The sequence below is a fragment of the Macaca nemestrina genome, chromosome 13 (genome assembly GCF_043159975.1).
Source record: "Macaca nemestrina isolate mMacNem1 chromosome 13, mMacNem.hap1, whole genome shotgun sequence".
NCBI classification, from domain to species: Eukaryota; Metazoa; Chordata; class Mammalia; order Primates; family Cercopithecidae; genus Macaca; species Macaca nemestrina.
The window spans coordinates 65,406,081-65,428,283 of record NC_092137.1 but is presented as its reverse complement, the minus strand read 5'-3'; the positions used below and the strand labels follow the sequence as shown (position 1 = coordinate 65,428,283).

The window sequence follows — 22,203 nt, the reverse complement described above, 5'->3', positions numbered from 1 at the left end:
TACAAGGCTGAGACACCACGCCCAGCTTTAATTACCTTTTAACTAATTTTCCTACCTCCAGTTTCCACAGAGCTCCCAAGAGTTCCTTCTAGAACACTGAACTGGGCCAGGCATGGTGGCTCACGCCTGTAATCCCAGCACTTTGGGAGGCCAAGGGAGGCAGATCACGAGGTCAGGAGTTTGAGACCAGTCTGGCCAACATACTGAAACCCTGCCTCTACTAAAATGCAAAAATTAGCCAGGCGTGGAGGCATGCATCTGTAATCCCAGCTACTAAGGAGGCTGAGGCAGGAGAATTGCTTGAACCCAGGAGGCAGAGGTTGCAGTGAGCCAAAATCGTGCCATTGGACTCTAGCCTGGGCGACAGAGCCAGACTCTGTCTCAAAAAATAAAATAAAATAAAATAAAATAAACACTGAACTGATGACCTCACATCCCTTCCTTCTTATTACTCTTCTTGCTCTCCACTGCCTACTGAATAGAGTCTAAATCCTTTAGCAGGCATCAGGGCTCCCCATGATCTGACCTTAGCCTAAATTTCTCCCACCTCATCTCCCATGGAACCTGTGATCACTATTCCTCAAACACATGTGCATTTTCACACATTTGTGATTCTGCTTACATCCTCTTGTCATTCTGAGATAAATGGCCTCCTCACTCCCATTTCTGCCAATGATCAAAATTGTATCCTCTTTTTAAGGCCTCACTCAAATACTACCTCCTTCATGAAACTGTTCCCAATTGTTTGAGTTGGAATTGTTTCTTTCCTCTGTACTTCCACTTTCATTTTTTTAAAGATGGATTCTCACTGTCGCCCAGGCTGGAGTGCAGTGATGCAATCTCAGCTTACTGCAACCTCTGCCTCCTGGGCTCAAGTGACACTCCTGCCTCAGTCTCCCAGGTAGCTGGGAACACAGATGTGTGTCACCACGCCAGGCTAATTTTTGTATTATATTTTTGGTAGACATGGGATTTCACAGAGTCTAGCTCTGTCGCCAGGCTGGAGTGCAGTGGCGCTATCTCGGTTCACTGCAACCTCAGACTCCCTGTTCAAGCGATTCTCCTGCCTCAGCCTCTGGAGTAGCTGAGATTCTGTAATCTCACGCGCCATCACGCCCAGCTAATTTTTGTATTTTTTGGAGACGGAGTCTTGCTCTGTGGCCCAGGCTGAAGTGCAGTGGCGTGATCTTGGCTCACTGCAATCTCCGCCTCCCGGGTTTACACCATTCTCCTGCCTCAGCCTCCAGAGTAGCTGGGAGTACAGGCGCCCACCACCACGCCCGGCTAATTTTTGGTATTTTTAGTAGAGCCAGGGTTTCACCGTGTTAGCCAGGATGGTATCGATTTCCTGACTTTGTGATTCGCCCGCCTGGGCCTTCCAAAGTGCTGGGATTACAGGCGTGAGCCACCGCGCCCGGTCGGAGGTAATTCTTCGTTGGGAAAGAAAATAGTTCATTAAAGGAAGTTTAGGAGTATACTTCCCAGGGAAGGACAGACTGTATTTTTGGCTGAGGACGAGTTCTGGACAGTTTTCTGAGGGGTGTGTGTGTGTGTGTGTGTGTGTGTGTGTGTGTGTGTGCCTTTACTAGTGACGCAGGTCACAGTTTTCTGAGATTTTTTACCCCCCAAGATGGAGTCTTGCTTTGTCGCCCAGGCTGGAGTGCAGTGGCCTCTCAGTTCACTGTAACTTCCGCCTCCCAGGTTCAAGCAATTCTCCTGCCTCAGCCTCCCGAGTAGCTGGGATTACAGGCACGTGCCACCATGCCCGGCTAATTTTTGTGTTTTTAGTAGAGACGGTGTTTCACCATGTTGGCCCGGCTGGTCTTGAATTCCTGACCTCGTGATCCGTCCTCCTTGGCCTCCCAAAGTCCTGAGATTACAGGCGTGAGCCACCGCGCCTGGCCAGTTTTCTGAGTTTTTATTTGAAATCACAATAAGCAAGAAGGGTCATGGGCTTTAGAGTCCAGGTTAACGAACACTTTTTGGTGCCTATTACTGAACCATTCAGGGTATTCCTGGGGTGGTGACGGTGTTCATTTCAGAAGCCAACATGTGAAGAAACTCGGGTAACTTTTGATAAGTTCATCAACTAAGGCCCATGGCAGAATTTGAGGGTTAAGAGGTGTAATTAGTGTATGGGTAGAAATAAGTGCTTTCTTTCTATATTTTGGCGTTGTAGGAATCTAAAGTAATTCTGCGATAAGTCTCAGTAGACAATTTTCTTAGTTCTTAGAAGTTGGAAGATAAACTTTGGACAACGTATTACACTATGCCCTTTGTAATTAAATAACTCAAGATAATGTGTTAAAGTTTAGTGGAGATTTAAATTACTGAGCTGATTAAAGAGAGCTGTTAAGACCACATGTTTTTAAAAAATGAGTTAATATTACTCCCAGAAATTGTAGGCACTATATAGTGATGAATTGCATGTTTTTATTGCTTATTATTTTCCAGTCTTGCAGAAAGGCTCAGGATTAGCAGCAACTATAAATAATACATTACAATTCAACCTGAAGGCTGGGACGAAGGGAGGAGGACTTGAATTTTAGGCTGGCTCTGGGCTGTGCCTCTCCCATCCATGGGATGTGGAGCCATTGAAGGTTGTGGGGTCACGATGGAGTTGCTGTCTCAGAAAGATACATTCGACTGTGTGTGCAAATGGGCTGGGGCGGAGGAGAGAGAGAGAGGTAGAGTCCATCTGGAGACTACTGCAATAGCCAGGCTGACGAGAGCGGGGCACAGTAAGAATGGGAAGAAATCCAATAAGAAAATGGTAGTGCGCGGGGCCAACAATGGACGATGACCGAATAGAGGTGGGTCTGGGTGAGTGACGAGAAGTGAAAGAACTGCTCCGTGCTGTCCAGGGAGCCCCTTGACTTCCCTTCTGTCCTTAGAGCGGACGTCCTCCGACCAGCCTCCAACCAGCGCCACCAGGGTGGCGCAAGCCTCAAGCTGGTCAGGTCAGCAAAAGTCGCATGGGAGGCAGGAGCTGACACGCGTGTCCCCCGACCCCCTCTCCGCTCCCGCACGCCGGCAGTCCCTCAGTTTGACCACTCCCTCCGGTCCTTTGCCTCCCGCGACCCCCAGCCTCCGTCGGCCGCCTGCACCACCCCTCCGCCCCTCTCCGCCCCTCTCCGCCCCCTCCTCCGTGGGGCGCTGACTCGCCCGGCTGCCACGTCTCACTGATGACATCACCAGGGCCGCTCGGTCTTAGCCAATCCGCCAGGGGGAGTCCGAGCGAAGTCCTAGCCAGCGAGTCAGAGGGGAGGGGAACAGGGAGGGGCGGAGGGTGGGGAGGTGAGGGAGTGGGGAATGGGGCGGACGACAACCCTTCAAGTACGCATGCCCCAGAGGCGCGGCGCTTGGCGGGAAGCTGAGTCCTGGCCTCCGCGCCTCACTGTCTATCCTCAGCTCGCGTAGCCGCACTCGCGACTCCCTTTCCCGGCATGCCAGGCGGTGCGGCCGCCCTCTGGGCTGTGTAAAGGCCCCTCGGTCTAAGGCTTCCCTATTTCCTGGTTCGCCGGCGGCCATTTTGGGTGGAAGCGATAGCTGAGTGGCGGCGGCTGCTGATTGTGTTCTAGGGGACAGAGTAGGGGAAGACGTTTGCTCTCCCGGAACAGTCTATCTCATTCCTTTCTTTCGATTACCCGTGGCGCGGAGAGTCAAGGCGGCGGCTGCGGCAGCAAGGGCGGCGGTGGCGGCGGCGGCAGCTGCAGTGACATGTCCAGCATGAATCCCGAATAGTGAGTTCAGGAGAGCACCGGTCGGCTGGGTCCGTGGGCCAGCTTGGGGGATTTTAAAGGGGGCGAGGAGGGTTGGGGCGGAAGTCGGGGCATCGGCTGGGGTGAGGCGAGGGTGATGGGTCAGGAGAGGCTGGCGGCCGGGAGTCGGGCCCCATTGTCTGACGCGGAGGGGCGGCCGGGCGGGGGAGGGGTCGGGTCGGAGGGGTGAGCCGCCCGGGCCTGGACCGGGTCCGGTTGGAGGGCCTGACTGCGGGGCGGGTGCTTAGGAAGTCTGCCCAGGGGCCTGAGGCGGTGTGAAGAGGTAGCTTGTCTCGGAGGCAGTGACTTTTGAAGGAGGACTTGTTTCTAAGAGGAGGGGATGGGGTGGGAGAACCCTTCTAGAGGGCACTGGCAGACCCTGCGCCCGCACTCTGCGGAGCTGTCAGGATCCTCGGGGTGGAAACCAGCTTTACTTGTAAATCCTGAGCTTGTTGGCTCTCTCTTCTTCCATCCTCCCCGCCAGGTTTCAGGTAATATGGATGCTTTTCGGGACTGCGTGGGATTGAGGGGAATGAGTAGATAGGGAGAAGCAACTGAACATTTTTTAGTTCTCTTTTTGAGTTGTGCCTTGAACGAGTTCTTTAAGAGCTCGCCGGGTCCATTGCCCTCCTAAAAACCTGGGCATTTGTGAGTTTTTTTTTTTTTTTTTTTTTTTTTAAAAGAGGACACCTAAGTCATTTTGTCTTCTGTAGGTCAAGGGAAAAAAAAACCAAAAAAACAACTAAAGCCAAGGAGTGTGTTTCTGATACTCGCAGATTAAAGGAAGCTTGCTGTCAAGTTGAAAGAGAAACGAATGGGACCTATGATAGATCTGTATGTAGTTTTAGATTACCTGCTTGGATGCTTGCAGATAGGGAATGAGGTTCCATGACGTGTCATGAAAAGTTAATGCATTTCTTTTTCTTGCTTACTCAAGAAGTCACCACAGCAGATGTGACACACCTGGCACCTTTCCTGGGAACTGGTGTTCACTTCCTTTGGGTAGAGTTTGTTGGACTTTCCTCAGTGGCCATTTAAAAATTTCCTCTACAGTTTACATGTATGTAAAGTAATGAATAATTGTAAGAGACCGAATTGGTATTCCTTTTCAGTGTCAAAGGCCTTTGAGGGATGGGGGAAAATCAGTATTTGTTGTAAAAGTTGAGTTTATTTGCTGCTTTGGTCAATTACTGCTAAACATTTCCCCCTAAAAGGTCCACTCACCAGTTTAGCTGACTGTCATATGTGTGTCACATGGCTCTTGCAAAATGCTTTCTTCAAGTTTTGTAATACTGTGGCTTGATGCTGAAATCTCTTGCACTATACAGAAACCATAGTATTTTATTAGAATTTCATGCTTTAGAAGTTAAGGATAGTGTTGTTGTAGTGAAATTTGCTGTGTTGACAGTTTAAAACAAATTTTTTTTTTCAAGGGCTCCAAGGACAAAGTTGGTTTTGCACAGTTGAATGGAGTTGAACTTGAGGTTCTTAATTTAGTAGTTTTCTTGGTAACAATAAAGAACATGGATTTACTGCTTTATCGAGGTTTATAGACCTCTACTGTTCAGGAAATTTTCTGAATTTGCTATATATATGTATGTTTATTACTATAAATAAATCTTCAAGATTAGTCGAGAACTTTGACAAGTTACTCAGCCTCTGAATTTTTTTCCCCTTTTGTAAAATAGGATAATTGGAGTCATTATTCCTGTCAGGGTAGTGGTGAAGTTCAAATGTATATAAAAGAATTTGGAAAACTGTATGAGCATTCTTCAGGTTGTATGCATCATTTTCATGAAAGGCATTCTATTAGTACTAGGATTTAGAAATACAATCCTTGCATTTAAGAAGTTTAGATATAGGCCGGGCGCCGTGGCTCAGGTCAGTAATCCCAGCACTTTGGGAGGCCAAGGCGGGCGGATCCCGAGGTCAGGAGATCGAGACCATCCTGGCTAACACGGTGAAACCCCGCCTCTACTAAAAATACAAAAAAATTAGCCGGGCGTGGTGGTGGGCGCCTGTAGCCCCAGCTACTCAGGCTGAGGCAGGAGAATGGCGTGAACCCAGAAGGGAGAGCTTGCAGTGGGCCAAGATCGGGCCACTGCACTCCAGCCTGGGCGACAGAGCAAGACTCCGTCTCAAAGAAAAAAAAAAGAAAAAAAAAATAATTTTTTTTTTTTGAGAGGGAGTTTCAATCTTGTTGCCCAGGCTGGAGTGCAATGGCGCAAATCTTGTCTCATCGGCACCTCCGCCTCCTGGGTTCAAGTGATTCTCCTGCCTCAGCTTCCTGAGTAGCTGGGATTACAGGCATGTGCCACCACGCCCGGCAAATTTTGTATTTTTAGTAGAGACGGGGTTTCTCCATGTTGGTCAGGCTGGTCTCAAACTCCCGAGGTGATCCGCCCGCCTCAGCTTCCCAAAGTGTTGGGATTACAGGCGTGAGCCACCGCGCCCGGCAGAAATAGGTTTTATACATGTCGAATACCAGTAGATATAGCAAATTCCAGATGTATGGCATGGATGAGAGCAACAGGATTTCAGGGGGATGGTGGGTTGTGATTGGCTATCTGGGTTTTGAAAGACTTTATAGAAAAGAGACCTGAAAGGGAATTGTCAGCAATTAGATTTGGAGGAACAGAGGGAGTGAGGAGGAATTTTCAAGGAGGAGGAGGAGGAGGAATGGCTCATAAATGGCAATGACAGTAATTAATAAGTAAATACGGTGTCAAGTCATCCTTTCTTTTGAAGACTGACCTCAACGGGATCAAACCCAGAAACAGTTTTTATATTTTTTTCTGGAATCAAATACATGAGTATCTGGCCTACTATCTTTGTATTCTAGACTGTCTAGTAAAATAATACAGGAATTTGGGAAAACCTTTGCAAAAGTGTTAGTGAAAATTACTTAGGAGGGTGAGAGGAAGTGAGGGATATTTTATTAGGGGAGGTCACAAGGGCAGTGAGCAATCAGATTTTCAGCTATCTGACTTTAGCGGTTGCTTTTTGTTTTAATGGAGCTTGTTATCTTTGTAAAAGTAATTAGAGAAAATCTGGAAAATAAAGGAAAGAAAGAAAAGTTCTTTCTTTGTTTATCACTAAAGTACAAGTTAATTCTTTTTAACATCTTATTCCAAACTCCAAAGTCTTAGGCTTTCTCTTCAATTAAAACTTTAATGGGTGGATGCTTTTCCTGCTTCCAGTATGTTATCTTAGTAACTTAACAATAGTATATTAGCTAATGTTTACAAATCTACTCCAGATGTTCCTTAACTTACTTTGGTTTATCATTACTAATTTATATTGTTTCTTTTAGAAATTTATAATCTGTGTTATGGGTGCTGCTAAATTTGGTAGTGAAAATGGAATCTTGACAAAGACTCTGAAGCAACAGAATTTTTAGATTTATATTGGTTTACATAAGGGTTGGTAGCTGTATTACTTTTTTTTTTTTTTTTTTTGAGATGGAGTCTTGCTCTGTTGTCCAGGCCTTGGCCTCCCAAAGTTTTGGGATTACAGGCCTGAGCCACTGCGCCTGGCCTTTTTTTTTTTTTTTTTTTTTCTGTTTTCTTTTCTTTTTGTTTGTTTTGAGATGGAGTCTCACTCTGTTGCCCAGGCTGGAGTGCAATGGTGCAATCTCGGCTCACTGCAATCTCTGCCTCCCGGGTTCAAGCGATTCTCCTGCCTTGGTCTCCCGATTAGCTGGGATTACAGGCATGTGCCACCATAACCAGTTAATTTTTGTATAGAGTACCTAGCCATCTCTACTAAAGAGATGTTGGTTAGGCCGAGGCAGGTGGATCACCTGAGGTCAGGAGTTCAAGACCAGCCTGGCCAATATGGCAAAACCCCATCTCTACTAAAAATACAAAAAATTATTTGGGTGTGGCGGCGGGTGCCTGTAATCCCAGCTACTTGGGAGGCTGAGGCAGGAGAATCTCTTGAACCTGGGAGGTGGAGGTTCCAGCCTGAGCAACAGAGCAAGACTTGTCTCAAAAAAAAAAAAAAGCAATTGAAAGTATAATCTGAACAGTTAAAAAAGTAGATAGAAAGGGCCGTCAAAGCTTTTTTTTTTTGAGGATCTGAAGAAAAATAGGGATTTTTTTTGAGCTACGTTTTGAAGCAGGCAGTGATTATTTCAGCACATTAAGAAATGCTTAACATGGCCAGGAGCAGTGGCTCACACCTGTAATCTCAGCACTTTGGGAGGCCGAGGTGGGTGGATCATTTGAGGTCAGGAGTTCATGACCAGCCTGGTCATGGTGAGACACTGCCTCTATTAAAAATAAAAAAGTTAACCGGGTGTGGTGGTGCACGCCTGTAATCCCAGCTACTCAGGAACCTGAGGCAGGAGAATCGCTTGAACCTGGGAGGTGGAGGCTGCAGTGAGTTGAGATCATGCCACTGCACTCCAGCCTGGGAGACAGAGTGAGATTCCTTCTCAAAAAAAAAAAAAAAAAAAAAAGAAAGAAATACTTAACATTATTCCCATGATTATTCTTATAACATTTTCCATAATCCACTGGCTTTTAGTGGATTTTTTTGGTGTCAAGAAAATAATTTTGATTGCTTTGTCTTTTTTTTTTTTTTTTTTTTTTGAGACAGAGTCTCGCTCTGTCACCCAGGCTGGAGTGCTGTGGCCGGATCTCAGCTCACTGCAAGCTCCGCCTCCCGGGTTCACGCCATTCTCCTGCCTCAGCCTCCTGAGTAGCTGGGACTACAGGCGCCCGCCACCTCACCCGGCTAGTTTTTTTGTATTTTTTAGTAGAGACAGGGTTTCACCGTGTTAGCCAGGATGGTCTCGATCTCCTGACCTCGTGATCCGCCCGTCTCGGCCTCCCAAAGTGCTGGGATTACAGGCTTGAGCCACCGCGCCCGGCCAGATTGCTTTGTCTTTAAGGAATGTGTTAAGAATAAAGCGTGTGTACCTGTCTTCAGTATACCAGCTAACTATAGTAGGAAGAAATATAGTAGTCTCCTTGGATCAACTATAATTCTTTAATGCAGAAAAAGTTCGATTACTTTATTTTTAGTCCCCATCCCCTTAAGTATATCATGGCTCCAGAATCTCAAAATGTTATCAGTCTTTCAGACTTTGCTCTCCTTTCATGTTAGACTCAAGAAACATTTGACCTTTTTTTTTTCTTGCATTGTGTTTCAAATAATGTTTTTAAAAACTTAAGTGTTTGAAAGTGAAATCAGGTTGCCTTTGTGACTTTTGGTGGTGGTTTGAAAAACTCAGAAAAGTTTATAGAAGAAAGATAACTAGTATTCTTATTGTCCAGAATATGATTTTTTAATGTCTGTAGAATATCAACATCTGTAATTCTTCGGTAATTTTTCAGTAGTTGTATAGAACCTTTAAAAATATATATATTGAGAATTTTGTGTGAATAAGATGATGAGATGATCTTGTAGGATCATTTAAAGATAAGAACTGAGGCCCGGCACAGTGGCTCATGCCTATAATCACAGTACTTTGGGAGGCCCAGGCGGTGGATCACCTGAGGTCAGGAGTTTGAGACCTACCTGGCCAACATGGCAAAATCTGAAGTCAAGAGTTTGAGACCAGCCTGGCCAACATGGCAAAACCCCGTCTCTACTAAACATAGAAAAATTAGCTGGGTGTGGTTGTGCCTTCGTGTAGTCCCAGCTGCTTGGGAAGCTGAGGCAGGAGAATCTCTTGAACCCTGGAGGCGGAGGTTGCAGTGAGCTGAGATCACGCCACTGCACTCTAGCCTGGGCAACAGAGCAAGACTCTGTCTCAAAATAAAATAAAATAAATGAAGATAAGAACTGAAATTTCATGTTAAAAATTTTTTTGTAGCGACTGGGCCTCCTATGTTGTGCAGGCTGGTCTCAAACTCCTAGCCTCAAGCGATCCTTCCGAAGCACTGGGTGGGTCACCATGCCCAGCCTGAAATTTTGCATTTAAAAATTTCCCCCTTTCGGCTGGGTGAGGTGGCTCACACCTGTAATAGCACTTTGGGAGGCCGAGGCAGGCGGATCACTTGAGGTCAGTTCTAGACCAGCCTGGCGAACGTGGTGAAACCCTGCCTCTACTAAAAACACCAAATTAGCTAGGCGCGGTGGTGTGCGCTTGTAGTCCCAAGCTACTCGGGAGGCTGAGACAAGAGAATCGCTTGAATCTGGTAGGAGGAGGTTGCCGTGAGCCGAGATTGGCCACTGCACTCCAGCCTGGGTGACAGAGTGAGATTCTGTCTCAAAAAAATAAAAAATAAAAGATAAACATTTCCCGTTTTCATCAAATTAAGGGATGTTGGACAGTTTTTAACCATCAAATATTTTATTTTATTTTTTTTTTTACGTTGTCTTAAAGATGGAAGTGCTTCAAAATCAAATCTTCCCTTGCCAGTTCTCTACTTGGCTTCTTTTTTTTTCTTTTTGAGACAGAGTCTCACTTTGTCGCTGGAGTCTGTTAGCACGATCTCGGCTCACTGCAACCTCCGCCCTCCAGGTTTAAGTGATTCTCCCGCCTCAGCCTCCCGAGTAGCTGGGAGTACAGGTGCGTGCCACCACACCTGGCTAATTTTTGTAGTTTTAGTAGAGACGGGATTTCACTATGTTGGCCAGACTGGTCTCAAACTTCTGACCTCGTGACCCGCCCACCTCAGCCAAAGTACTGGGATTACTGGTGTGAGCCACGCGCCCGGCTGCTACTTGGCTTTTAAAGGGAATTTTGCTTTCTGAATAATTTTATTTCTCAGATATCTTGGTCTTTTTAATTCTGGAAGCAATCTTAATAATTTACGTATGTGCTAACCTCCTGCTATATTCACATTCCATAGCAATCTGTTGACTGTGTGTTGTGTATGTGTGTGTGTTTTGTATGTGTGTGTGTTTTCTCTCTTGGATAGTTTTGACTATACCTATGTGATGGTTTCACTGTTTGTAGTTGCAATAGTTAAGTTTTATTTTGGATAGTAAAGAATAGCTTTCTTTTTTTTTTTTTTTGAGACGGAGTCTTGTTCTGTTGCCCAGGCTGGAGTGCAGTGGCACGGCCTTGGCTCATTGCAACTCTGCCTCCTGGGTTTACAACATTCTCCTGCCTCAGCCTCCCGATTAGCTGGGACTACAGGTGCCTGCCGCCACGCCTGACTAAAGTTTTGCATTTTTTGCTAGAGACAGGGTTTCACCGTGTTAGCCAGGATGGTGTCAATCTCCTAACCTCGTGATCTGCCCACCTCGGCCTCCCAAAGTGCTGAGATTCCAGGCGTGAGCCACCGCGCCTGGCCTGAGTGTCTGTTTTTTGAGATACAGGGTCTGACTTTGTCACCCAGGCTACAGTGCAGTGATACATATAGCTTACTACAGCCTCCAACTCCTAGCCAGGTTTCAGTGATCCTCCCACCTCAGCCTCCTGAGTAGCTGAGACTACAAGCGCATGCCACCACACCTGGCTATTTTTTTTTTTTTTTTTTTTTTGTAGAGACGGGATTTCAATATGTTGTCCCAGGCTGGTCTCAAATTCCTGGTCTCAAGAGATCCACCTGCCTCAGCTGCCCAAAATGCTGGGATTATAGACATGAGCCCCATGCTTGGCTGAGTGTCTTAAGATGAAGAAAAACTGAAAATGGGTGTAGTGTGCCAGTGCATGAGGTATTTTAAATGCGTAGCTTACCAGCTTTTTTTTTTTTTGAGACAGTCTCGCTGTGTCACCCAGGCTAGAGTGCAGGTGGCATGATCTTGGCTCATTTGCAACCTCTACCTCCCAGGTTCAAGCATTTCTCCTGCTTCAGCCTCCTGAGTAGCCGGGACTACAGGCACCCACTACCGTGGCCACCTAATTTTTGTATTAGTAGAGATGAGGTTTCACCATGTTGGCCAGGCTGGTCTCCAACTCCTGACCTCAGGTGATCTGCCTGCCTTGGTCCCCCAAAGTTCTAGGATTACAGGCGTGAGCCACTATGTTCAGCTGCTTATCAGCTTTTTACCACTTTGTCGGCACTACATTTTGGAATTTTCCTTTGAGAATTAGGCAAAATGCCCAGACTCCCCCCTCCCTTTAGAGGGAGAGGGGAGCAATTAGATTATTCCTTTGTTTCCCTATAGAAGGTGGAGCTGAGATTACTGCTTTGATATCTGGAATGTAATTTAGGGAAGAAAATTTAGGTCTTGGCCTTTCTTTGGAACCACCCTGGGAGTGTTGCAGATTATAAATAGGGTAATGGTGGAATGATATTAGGGGGAAAAAATGGTCCTGAGGAGCCAGAGAACTGTTGTTAGTTTGTTGACTGACTGAAACATGTGAGAAATAGGGTACGGAAGAAGTAGGAAATAAAGTTTTCCTTGGTCCTTTTGTGACAGGTTGGCTCAGATGACTGGAACACCCTACACTGCTTTATTAAATCCAAGGTTGTGATAGGTTGCAGTTAAGTTTACTGTGTTCTATGCTTGTAGATTATCTAATTAGGACAAGTAGTGTTACATATGCATGCCTTTATTCACAAGAGGGACCATTCTTTTGGAAACATCACTTTTTAATAATACTGGGTACTATTCAGCACTTACTCTCAGTGCCAGCCACTTGGCTATTTTTTTTTTTCCCCTGAGACAGGGTCTATCTCTGTCTCCCAGACTGGAGTGTGGTAGCACAGTCATGGCTCACTGCAGTCTCAACCTCCTGGACTCTAGTGATCCTTCTCTGTCAGCCTCCTGAGTAGCTGGCACCATGCCTGTCTAATTTTTTTTTAAGCGATGATATGTCAGTATGTTGCCTATCCTGGTCTTGAACACCTGGACTCAAGTGATCCTCCCACCTGCGCCTCTCAAAGTGTTGGGATTACAGGTGTGACCTGCCTCACTTGGCCATCTGTGGTCTTTACATAGGGCATTTTGTACAGTCTGCACCTCGAACTAGTGATCTTCAACAGTGAAACTCAATGAATTATTTAATTCATGTTTTCCAAGAACAATGATGAATTTAATTTCTCTGAATGTATTTCCTTTGTATAACAATAGTACTTAAGTGGAATTACTCTTTGTCCTTTCTACTCTGTGTATAGATATTTTCTAGTATCTTGATTTGGGACAGTTACATTTAAACCATTTATGGCCGTGTAGCCATACCCACATTACATTTAATGCATCTGCTCCCTTTGTGTCTGTATACTCATAACATTTTGCATAAAGTTATAGGCGGTTCACACCAAGTCTGTTCATGAACCTCAGATTAAGAATACTTGATTTAGGAGATTGAAAACAGAAAAGAGAATGTTAACTGTCATTATCAGTATTAAAATGTGAAAATGTGAGAGTGACAAAGCTTAGCTTTAAATCTGGTATCCCAAACTAATTTGAGTTTTTTTTTTTTTTTTTTTTTTTGAGACAAGGTCTCGCTTTGTTGCCCAGGCTGGAGTGCAGTGGCGCGATCTTGGCTCACTGCAACCTCCACCTCCCAGGTTCAAGCGATTCTCCTGCCTCAGCCTCCAAAGTAGCTGGGATTACAGGCTGCGCCACCACGCCCAACTAATTTTTGTATTTACAGTAAAGATGGAGTTTCACCTTGTTGGTCAGGCTGGTCTCAAACTCCTGACCTCGTGATCCTTCCACGTCGGCCTCCCAAAGTTCTGGGATTACAGGCATGAGCCACTGTTCCCGGCCTAATTTGAGTTTTAAAATGTGGAGTTTAAGATGTTAGTCTTGGCCGGGCGCGGTGGCTCAAGCCTGTAATCCCAGCACTTTGGGAGGCCGAGACGGGTGGATCATGAGGTCAGGAGATCGAGACCATCCTGGCTAACATGGTGAAACCCTGTCTCTACTAAAAAAATACAAAAAAACTGGCCAGGCGTGGTGGCGGGCGCCTGTAGTCCCAGCTACTCGGGAGGCTGAAGCAGGAAAATGGCGTAAACCCCGGAGGCGGAGCTTGCCGTGAGCTGAGATCCGGCCACTGCACTCCAACCTGGGCGACAGAGCGAGACTCCATCTCAAAAAAAAAAAAGATGTTAGTCTTAAAGTGGGTTAGATGAAATTTATAAAAATAGTCAAATAGCTACATTTATAAAAGGCCATTTGAAACAATTTTGTGAAATATATAATGTGGATAATTATGTAGTGCTTTATGTGTAGATTGGTGGTTAGCATCTATCCTGATGAAGAGCAGTTGGATTCATTACTTGCTAAAGCTAGTGAAATCTGAACTCCAAATTAGGCATTTTCACCAGGCTCTTTTGAGCTGAGCTAACTTACTCTCTCTTTTATTTTTATTTTTTAATTAACTAATTTTTTTTTTTTTTTTTTAGAGAGACAGGCTCTCTCCATGTTACCCAGGCTTGTCTCGGCTCAAGCAATCCTCCTACCTTAGCCTCCCAAAGTGCTGGGATTACAGTTGTGAACCACTGTGCCAGGTTGACCTTATTCTCTACTAACACAAGTGTTCTAATTTAATTTAAGCAGTGAATCACACTTTTCTTTGTATTTAGTCAGGTTCTGCGTGCTAGTTTGTATATGATTTGATTCATTCTGATAGGCTTTTTGTTTTTGTTTTTGTTTTTTTGAGACAGAATCTAGCTCTGTCACCCAGGCTGGAGTGTAGTGGGGCTCGATTTCGGATCATTGTAACCTCTGCCTCCCAGGTTCAAGTGTTTCTCCTGCCTCAGCCTCCTGAGTAGCTGGGATTACAGGCGCCTACCACCATGTCCGGCTAATTTTGTGTATTTTTAGTAGAGATGGGGTTTCGCCATGTTGACCACGCTGGTCTCTAACTCCTGACCTCAGGTGATCTGCCTGCCTCGGCCTCCCAAAGTGCTGGGGTTATAGGTGTGAGCCACCACACAAGGCGTCAAGAACTTTTTATTTTTGAGACAGGGTCTAACCCTGTCACCTAGGCTGGAGTACAGTGGTGAGATCACGGCTTACTGCAGCCTCAACTTCCCAGGCTCTGGTGATCCTCCCATCTCAGCCTCTGGAGTAATTAGGACTACAGGCACATGCCCATACCTGGCAGTTTTTGTTTTTTGTTTTTTTTCTTTTTCTTTTTGTAGAGACTGAGTTTCACATGTTGATCAGGCTGGTTTTGAATTCCTGAGCTCAAGCGATCTTCCCTCTTTGACCTTCCAACATGCTGGGATTACAGGCATGAGCCACTGTACCTGGCCTTTTCTACATTAAAAATTTGTTATTAAAAAACAAACCCAGGCCGGGCGCGGTGGCTCACGCCTGTAATCCCAGCACTCTGGGAGGCCGAGGCGGGCGGATCATGAGGTCAGGAGATCGAGACCATCCTGGCCAACATGGTGAAACCCCATCTCTACTAAAAATACAAAAAATTAGCTGGGCGTGGTGGCGGGCGCCTATAGTCCCAGCTGCTTGGGAGGCTGAGGCAGGAGAGTAGCATGAACCCGGGAGGCAGAGCTTGCAGTGAGCCGAGATCGCGCCACTGCACTCCAGCCTGGGCGAGACTCCGTCTCAAAAGTTGTGGTTGTCTATACATACATACAAAGGTACACACATGGAGAATTTTATCTTGGAGGAAGACTTGGTAAAGAATATAGCCCTTTTGGCTGGGCGGGGGGCTCACGCCTCTAGTCCCAGCACTTTGGGAGGCCGAGGCGGATGGATCACCTGAGCTCAGGAGTTCGAGACCATCCTGGGAAACACGGTGAAACCCTGTCTGTACTAGAATACAAAACATCAGCTGGGTGTGGCGGCACGTGCCTGTAGTCCCACCTACTCAGGAGGCTGAGGCAGGAGAATTGCTTGAACCCTGAAGGCAAGGGTTGCAGTGAGCCGAGATTGTGCCACTGCACTCCAGCCTAGGCGACAGAGCAAAAAACCGTCTCAAAAAAAAAAAACAAACAAAAAAGGAAAATAGCCCTTTTCTATCATCAGAGTATACTAAGAGTTGAGTTTTTTTTTTCCTGTTTTTTTAAAAACTTTTGTTGTTGCTTGTTTTAAATTACAAAACATGGACTGTGGCCGGGCCTGTAATCCCAGCACTTTGGGAGGCCAAGGTGGGCGGATCACGAGGTTAGGAGATCCAGACCATCCTGGCTAACACAGTGAAACCCCGTCTCTACTAAAAAATACAAAAAATTAGCCAGGCATGGTGGCAGGCACCTGTAGTCCCAGCTACTCGGGAGGCTGAGGCAGGAGAATGGCGAGAACCTGGGAGGCGGAGCTTGTAGTGAGCCAAGATCGTGCCACTGCACTCCAGCCTGGGTGACAGAGCAAGACTCCGTCTCCAAAAAAAAAAAAAAAAACGTGGACTGTGCTCCAGGGGCTTACAAATTAGTTAAGAAAATGACTCATGTTCAAACAAACATAATCAATATAACGATTAATACAAGTTAAATATTGTGATATGTTTACGAAACAGCGTGGCAAAATAGTGTGAAAGATTTGGGGAAGGGGCCTATAATTTCTGTTAACAGAAAGTTTTAGTTATGTTGATTCAACTGGAGAGGAACAGAGCTCCCAAAGGACTCCAGAACACTAGATGTTTGTCTGAGTGGGCTCAGCAGAACTGAGTTCCCATCAGCCAGAAAGTTTATGTGTGTACATTATTTCCCTTAACCATCACAATAATCCTGTGAAGAAAATGTCCTAGTTTTACAAAACCAGCTGGAAAGTTTATGTGTACATTATTTCCCTTAACTGTCACAATAATCCTGTGAAGAAAATGTCCTAGTTTTACAAACAAGGAAACAGAGGCAGAGAAGAGTTAAATGACTTGCCCAATGGCATTCAAAGTAAGCAGCTGAATTGGAATTTTAACTCAAAGGCTTGGATGTCACAGTACAAGTAGGCTCTTTCTGCTTTACTACGTGTGGTTACTTCTAAGAATTTAACATTTTAGACTGGTTGTGGTGGCTCACTCCTGTAATCTTAGCACTTTCAGAAGTTGAGGTGGGTAAATCGCTTGAGCTCAGGAGTTTGAGACCAACCTGGGCAACATGGTAAAACCTCGTCTCTACCAAAAAGAAAAAAATAGCTGGGCATGGTGGCATGCGCCTATGGTCCCAGCTACTTGGGAGGCTGAAATAGGAGGATTGCTTGAGCCTGGGAGGTGGAGGTTGCAGTGAGCCGAGATTGCACCATTGCGCTCTAGCCTAGGTGACATAGTGACAGCCTATCTCAAAAAAAAAAAAAAAGAAAAAAAAAATTTTAGTCAAGTAATTAGGCACTAACGTTTTGTGGTCAGTTACTTTAAGAATTCATGATTGGAGGCCTGGTGTGGTGGGTCATGCCTGTAATCCTATCTCTTTGGGAGGCTGAGGCAGGAGGATTGCTTGAGGTCAGGAGTTCAAATCAGCCTGGGCAACCTAGTAAGATCCCCTCTCTACAAAAAATTAAAAAATTAGCTAGGTGTGGTGGTGTGCACCTGTAGTCCCAGCCACTCGGGAGTCTGAGGTGGGAAGATTGCCTGAGGCCAGGATTTTGAGACCTGGGCAACATATGAAGACCCTGTCTCAAAAAAAAACTAAAGAACTAAAAAAATAGCCAGGTGTGGTCAGTGTACTTGTGGTCCCAGCTACTCGAGAGGCCGAGGCAAGAGGGTTGCTTGAGCCCAGAAGTTGGAGGCTGCCGTGGGCTGTGATTGCGCCACTGCACTTCAGCCTTGGTGACATAGCAAAACTGTGTCTTTGTGTTGGTGGTGGGTGGGGGTGGGGGAAGGATTTAAGAAGGGTTTGTGAGGTATGTATTATTTATAAATGGGCTTTTTTTTTTTTTTTTTTTGAGACGGAGTCTGGCTCTGTTGCCCAGGCTGGAGTGCAGTGGCTGGATCTCAGCTCACTGCAAGCCCCGCCTCCCGGGTTCACGCCATTCTCCTGCCTCAGCCTCCCGAGTAGCTGGGAGTACAGGCGCCCGCCACCTCGCCCAGCTAATTTTTTTTGTATTTTAGTGGAGACGGGGTTTCACCGTGTTAGCCAGGATGGTCTCGATCTCCTGAACTCGTGATCCGCCCGTCTCGGCCTCCCAAAGTGCTGGGATTACAGGCTTGAGCCACCGCGCCCGGCCATAAATGGGCTTTTAACTTTACCCTTCACATCTTGGGTTGAAATTAATTGTATCCATTCTCAGTTTTTCTGTCTTGTTATATATTTAAACTTGGAGCCTTAGAAGTCATGGATGTCTTTCTTTTTTTTTTTTTTTTTTGAGACAGAGTCTTGCTCTGTGCCCCAGGCTGGAGTGCAGTGGCGCAATCTCGGCTCACTGCAAGCTCCGCCTCCTGGGTTCATGCCATTCTCCTGCCTCAGCCTCCCGAGTAGCTGGGACTACAGGCACCCGCCACCGCGCCCGGCTAATTTTTTGTATTTTTAATAGAGACGGGGTTTCACTGTGGTCTCGATCTCCTGACCTTGTGATCCGCCCGCCTCGGCCTCCCAAAGTGCTGGGATTACAGGCGTGAGCCACCGCGCTCGGCCTGTCATGGATGTCTTTCTATGAAAAGCAAATGAAGCAGAGAGCTGCCTTCTCTTGCAGTAGAGGGCACACTTTCAGAGCATGTTACTGTTTTATGCATTACTAGGCTTTGGGAGTTGTGACTTGTATGATCATAGTACTTATAACTGTTAGGCAATTTTTAAACTTTAACTTTAGATTATATATGTAAACTCCTGTGTTCCTTTGTCACCGATAATCTGAACAGAAGCTTTGGATAAATAGCTTCAAAGTTTTTGTCTGAACCTCTGAAATTTGTATTGTTACCTCATGGTTTTGGTAGGAGGAAGGAGAAATAACCATGGCCACTTATTGTGCTTCTGTATGTGCCAGACAGTATGTGCTAGATGTTTCAGAAACGTGATTTATAATCCTGACAAGAAGCCTAATTGGGTGGTAGTGGGTGCTAATTGAACCTTATAGATGAGGAAATTGAGGCTCATGGTGGTAAGTGAGTAACTTGCACCAAGATCCTATAGCTAGTATGCAGTAGAGCCTGAATTTAAGTACAGGTCTTTCAGGTCCAAACGCATGCAGACTTTGAGAGGTAAGGAGGTAGAGAACATTGAACACACCCTTCTTGGTGTGTTTTTCAGCAAATACTTGTTGTATGCACATTAAAGACTGTCTACCCTTTTGTCATCTTGTGTCACTTGCTGCTTCCTTTGGCACTACCAAAATTTCTTTCAGAATTTCACCTTTGAATTTTTATTTTTATTTTATTTATTTATTTTTTTGAGACGGAGTCTCGCTCTGTTGCCCAGGTTGGAGTGCAGTGGCATGATATTGGCTCACTGCAACCTCGCCTCACAGGTTCAAGCAGTTCTCCCTGCCTCAGCCTCCTTAGTAGCTGGGACTAGAGGCGCCCACTACCACATCCGACTAATTTTTGTATTTTTAGCAGAGATGGGGTTTTACCATGTTGGCCAGACTGGTTTTGAACTCTTGGCCTCAAGTGATCCACCCACTTCGGCCTCCCAAAATGCTGGGATTACAGGCGTGACTCACTGCACCTGGCCAGCTTTGAATTTTTAGAATACTGTTCTAAACATAACTGTATTGGAACCTGGAAAATTAATCTATTGTCTCTAAATATCAAATAAAAACATGTAATTTTAGTGGTTGATTATGGGAACAATTTTTTTTAAGATGGTTCATCTGAATGGAAACTTTTTTTTTAATTGCTTGACTATTTCCTTAAATTTGGAGAAAGACCATTGCCCTCTCAGATTCCTGGTAATTGATCATATTGACCATTTATATTGACTGACAGGCTGCTTGTCCATAGCCGAATGTTTGTTTAATTTTTTTTTAATTATAAAAGTAATATGTGCTCACTGTAAAATTCACAGTACAGAAGCATATGAACTAACTAAAAGTTCTTACCTCTTGTCTCCAGCAAGGAGTGTTTCAACCTGAAGGTCGGTTTTGAATTGTGTTCTGTGGAGTGTACTTAAAGTGAGTGAAGAAGAAACATATATGTCAAATATGATCATTACAGCTGAAGTTTTTATTATTTTATACCCCAAGGTTATTAAAATAGTATGTAGTTTAGTTGTCTTGATAGTTTTCCCTTAAACTTTATTTGGCCAGTGTATCAGGATTTTGTTTTAAATTTGATATGTGAGCTTAGTCTTATGCTATTTTCAAAGAAGACATTTAGAAGAAGATAAAATAACATTCCTGTCTTAGTCTGTTTTCTGCTGCTATAACAGAATAGCACAGACTGGGTATAAACAGTAGAAGTTTATTTGGTCTGTGGTTCTGGAGGCTGGGAACTTTAAGAGCATGGTTCTGACCTTTGTGCTGTTATCATATGGTGGAAGGTAGAAAGGCAAGTGAGTATGTCAAGACAGAGAGCACGAAGGGGCTTGAACTCACTTTTATAACAGAGTGACTCAGGAGAAAGCTAACCCACTTTTGAGAGAATGCATTAATCCATTCATGAGGGCGGAGCCCTCGTGACCTAATCACCTCTCATTAGGCTCTGCATCCTTACACTGTTGTATTGGGGATTAAGTGTCTAACACAGGAACTTCGGAGGATACATTCAAACCATAAGAATTCCTGTCATGCAAATGAATCCATTCTAGATGAAAGAGAATAAATATAGTTTCCATTGCGCTTTTTAGAATAGGCCTTTTCTAAGGTACTTACAGCTGATATTATAAAGTTTATATTTCTGTTTGTATAAATTTAAATTTGTATTTCTGTTTGTACAAATACAACTATACACTATAGTTCTCTGCTGTTAGACTTTTTTTCTTCCTTAGCATGTTTCCAAAGGGTGGAATATTGAAAGTTGGGTTAATGTCAAACAGCTTTCTTTTGTAAAGTGTTCATTGACATGTGAACCTTGTCTGAGAATCTAGATTTTATTTCATGAAAGAAGAAAACAGTATATTCTCATTTAACCCAAAATTTAACTTCATGTACTTGTGGCTGTATTGGGAGTATGCCATTGCTATCTGTTTACAACCTTGACCTACTCTACCTACTTAGAAGTAATTTGTGTTATGATCGGTGTGCTATGCTGACATATGCTGAACACATTTGTAAGGGTGTTAAGTCATTGAATAAAATGCTTTTCTTCTCCTTTCAAATAACATTTTTTTTTTCTCCTGGTTATAAAAGTCATACAAGCTTATTGCAGGTTGTTAAAAAGGTATAAAGAAGAAACCATCAATCCATTATAATCTTGCAGTTTAGACTTCCTGCTCCAGCCTCTGAGTGCTGAGATGAGCTAGCCATGCCTAGCTCCTCTAAAGACTTTTTAAAAAACAAAAATGAGGTTATACTTAAAAAAAAAAATTCCGTAATCCTTTCACATAACAGTGTTATTTTGGAGGTTTTAGAATTTCCAGTAGCATGTTAGATTCGGAAACAAGCTGATTCATCTTCTACTTTGTACTGTAGGCAAGAAAAGAATTTTACCTAAATAGAATTTTGAACCGAAAATCTGTTTTTCTAACTTTTTATTTAAAAAATATTGTTCCATGCTTTCACAATAGTGACTTTTAATTTTTATATTTTTAATTTAGAGATGGGGTCTCACTCTGTTGCCTAAGCTAGAGCAAGTGCAGTGGTTCTATCCTAGCTCACTGCAACCCGGAATTCCTGGGCTCAAGTTACCCTCCTCTCTCAGCCTCCTAAGTAGCTGGGGCTACAGGTGTGCACCACTGCACCAGGCTTTTTTAAAAAAGGTATAGGAAATGGTAGTGCTTGCATACAAAAATGGCATAGGTACATACATCAGCAGACATCAAGACTATATTCAGATCATAAATGTACATATATGTACCAGTGCCATTTTTGCACGCCAACAAATAATGGAAATAGAACTCTAAACTGAAATTTGAAACAAGGGTTCTGGGGTGAGCCCTCTTACTGATTTGTAATTGAATATATAGTTCAATTTTTTTCCCATCTGTTAAGCAAAAGACGATTCTAATGTTAGCAAAAACTCACTTATCCTGTCATTGATCATTTTTTCCTTAAATTTTTTTAAGAGCTGGAGCTTCTCACTATGTTGCCCCGGCTGGTCTCGAACTCTTGGGCTCAAGTGATCCTCCAACCTCAGCCTCCCTAAGTGCTGGAATTAACAGGCCCAAGCTACCGTGCCTGCACCTGTCATCAGTCATTTAACTTCATGCAAACTGAATAGAATAAAACTCATCCTTACTGTACCTTATTGCTTTTGTTTTATCGTTGGAATCTCAGTAGACCAAAAGTTGATTTATAGGAAAAACTGATAGCAAAAATAATTTTTCTCTTGTTGCTGTATTTGATGCCCACCATCTAGTTGTTAAAGCCTACTGTTAATTTCTCTCTGCCTACTTCTTTCTGTCCACGCTTATTCTATGCCATTCTTGCCTTAACTGTTTTTAGCTTTCTCATAGAGTGAACTTTTAAAATTAAAATATAATATCTGCTCATAGTATTATAAAATTCAAGCAGTTCAGCAGAATTTCACTGATAATAGAAATACTTGTACCTCAAAAGCAGCTTTATTTTACAAACCCAGCCCAATTTGTGATTAGAT

The 22,203-nt window shown here is 44.3% G+C and overlaps 1 protein-coding gene across 2 annotated transcripts in view; it reads left to right on the top strand.

Annotated features, from left to right (window-relative positions):
* The first annotated feature begins 3,221 nt into the window (after positions 1-3,221).
* LOC105465432 (RAB1A, member RAS oncogene family) overlaps positions 3,222-22,203 on the top strand; it is a 48,709-nt gene continuing 29,727 nt past the window's right edge. Inside the window, exon 1 of one of the 2 annotated variants that reach the window (XM_071076825.1) lies at positions 3,222-3,743. In XM_071076825.1, coding sequence (XP_070932926.1) covers positions 3,721-3,743 — 23 coding nt within the window. In that variant the 5' untranslated portion in view covers positions 3,222-3,720. The remainder of the gene's footprint in view (positions 3,744-22,203) is intronic. The other variant, XM_071076824.1, reaches the window with a different exon arrangement.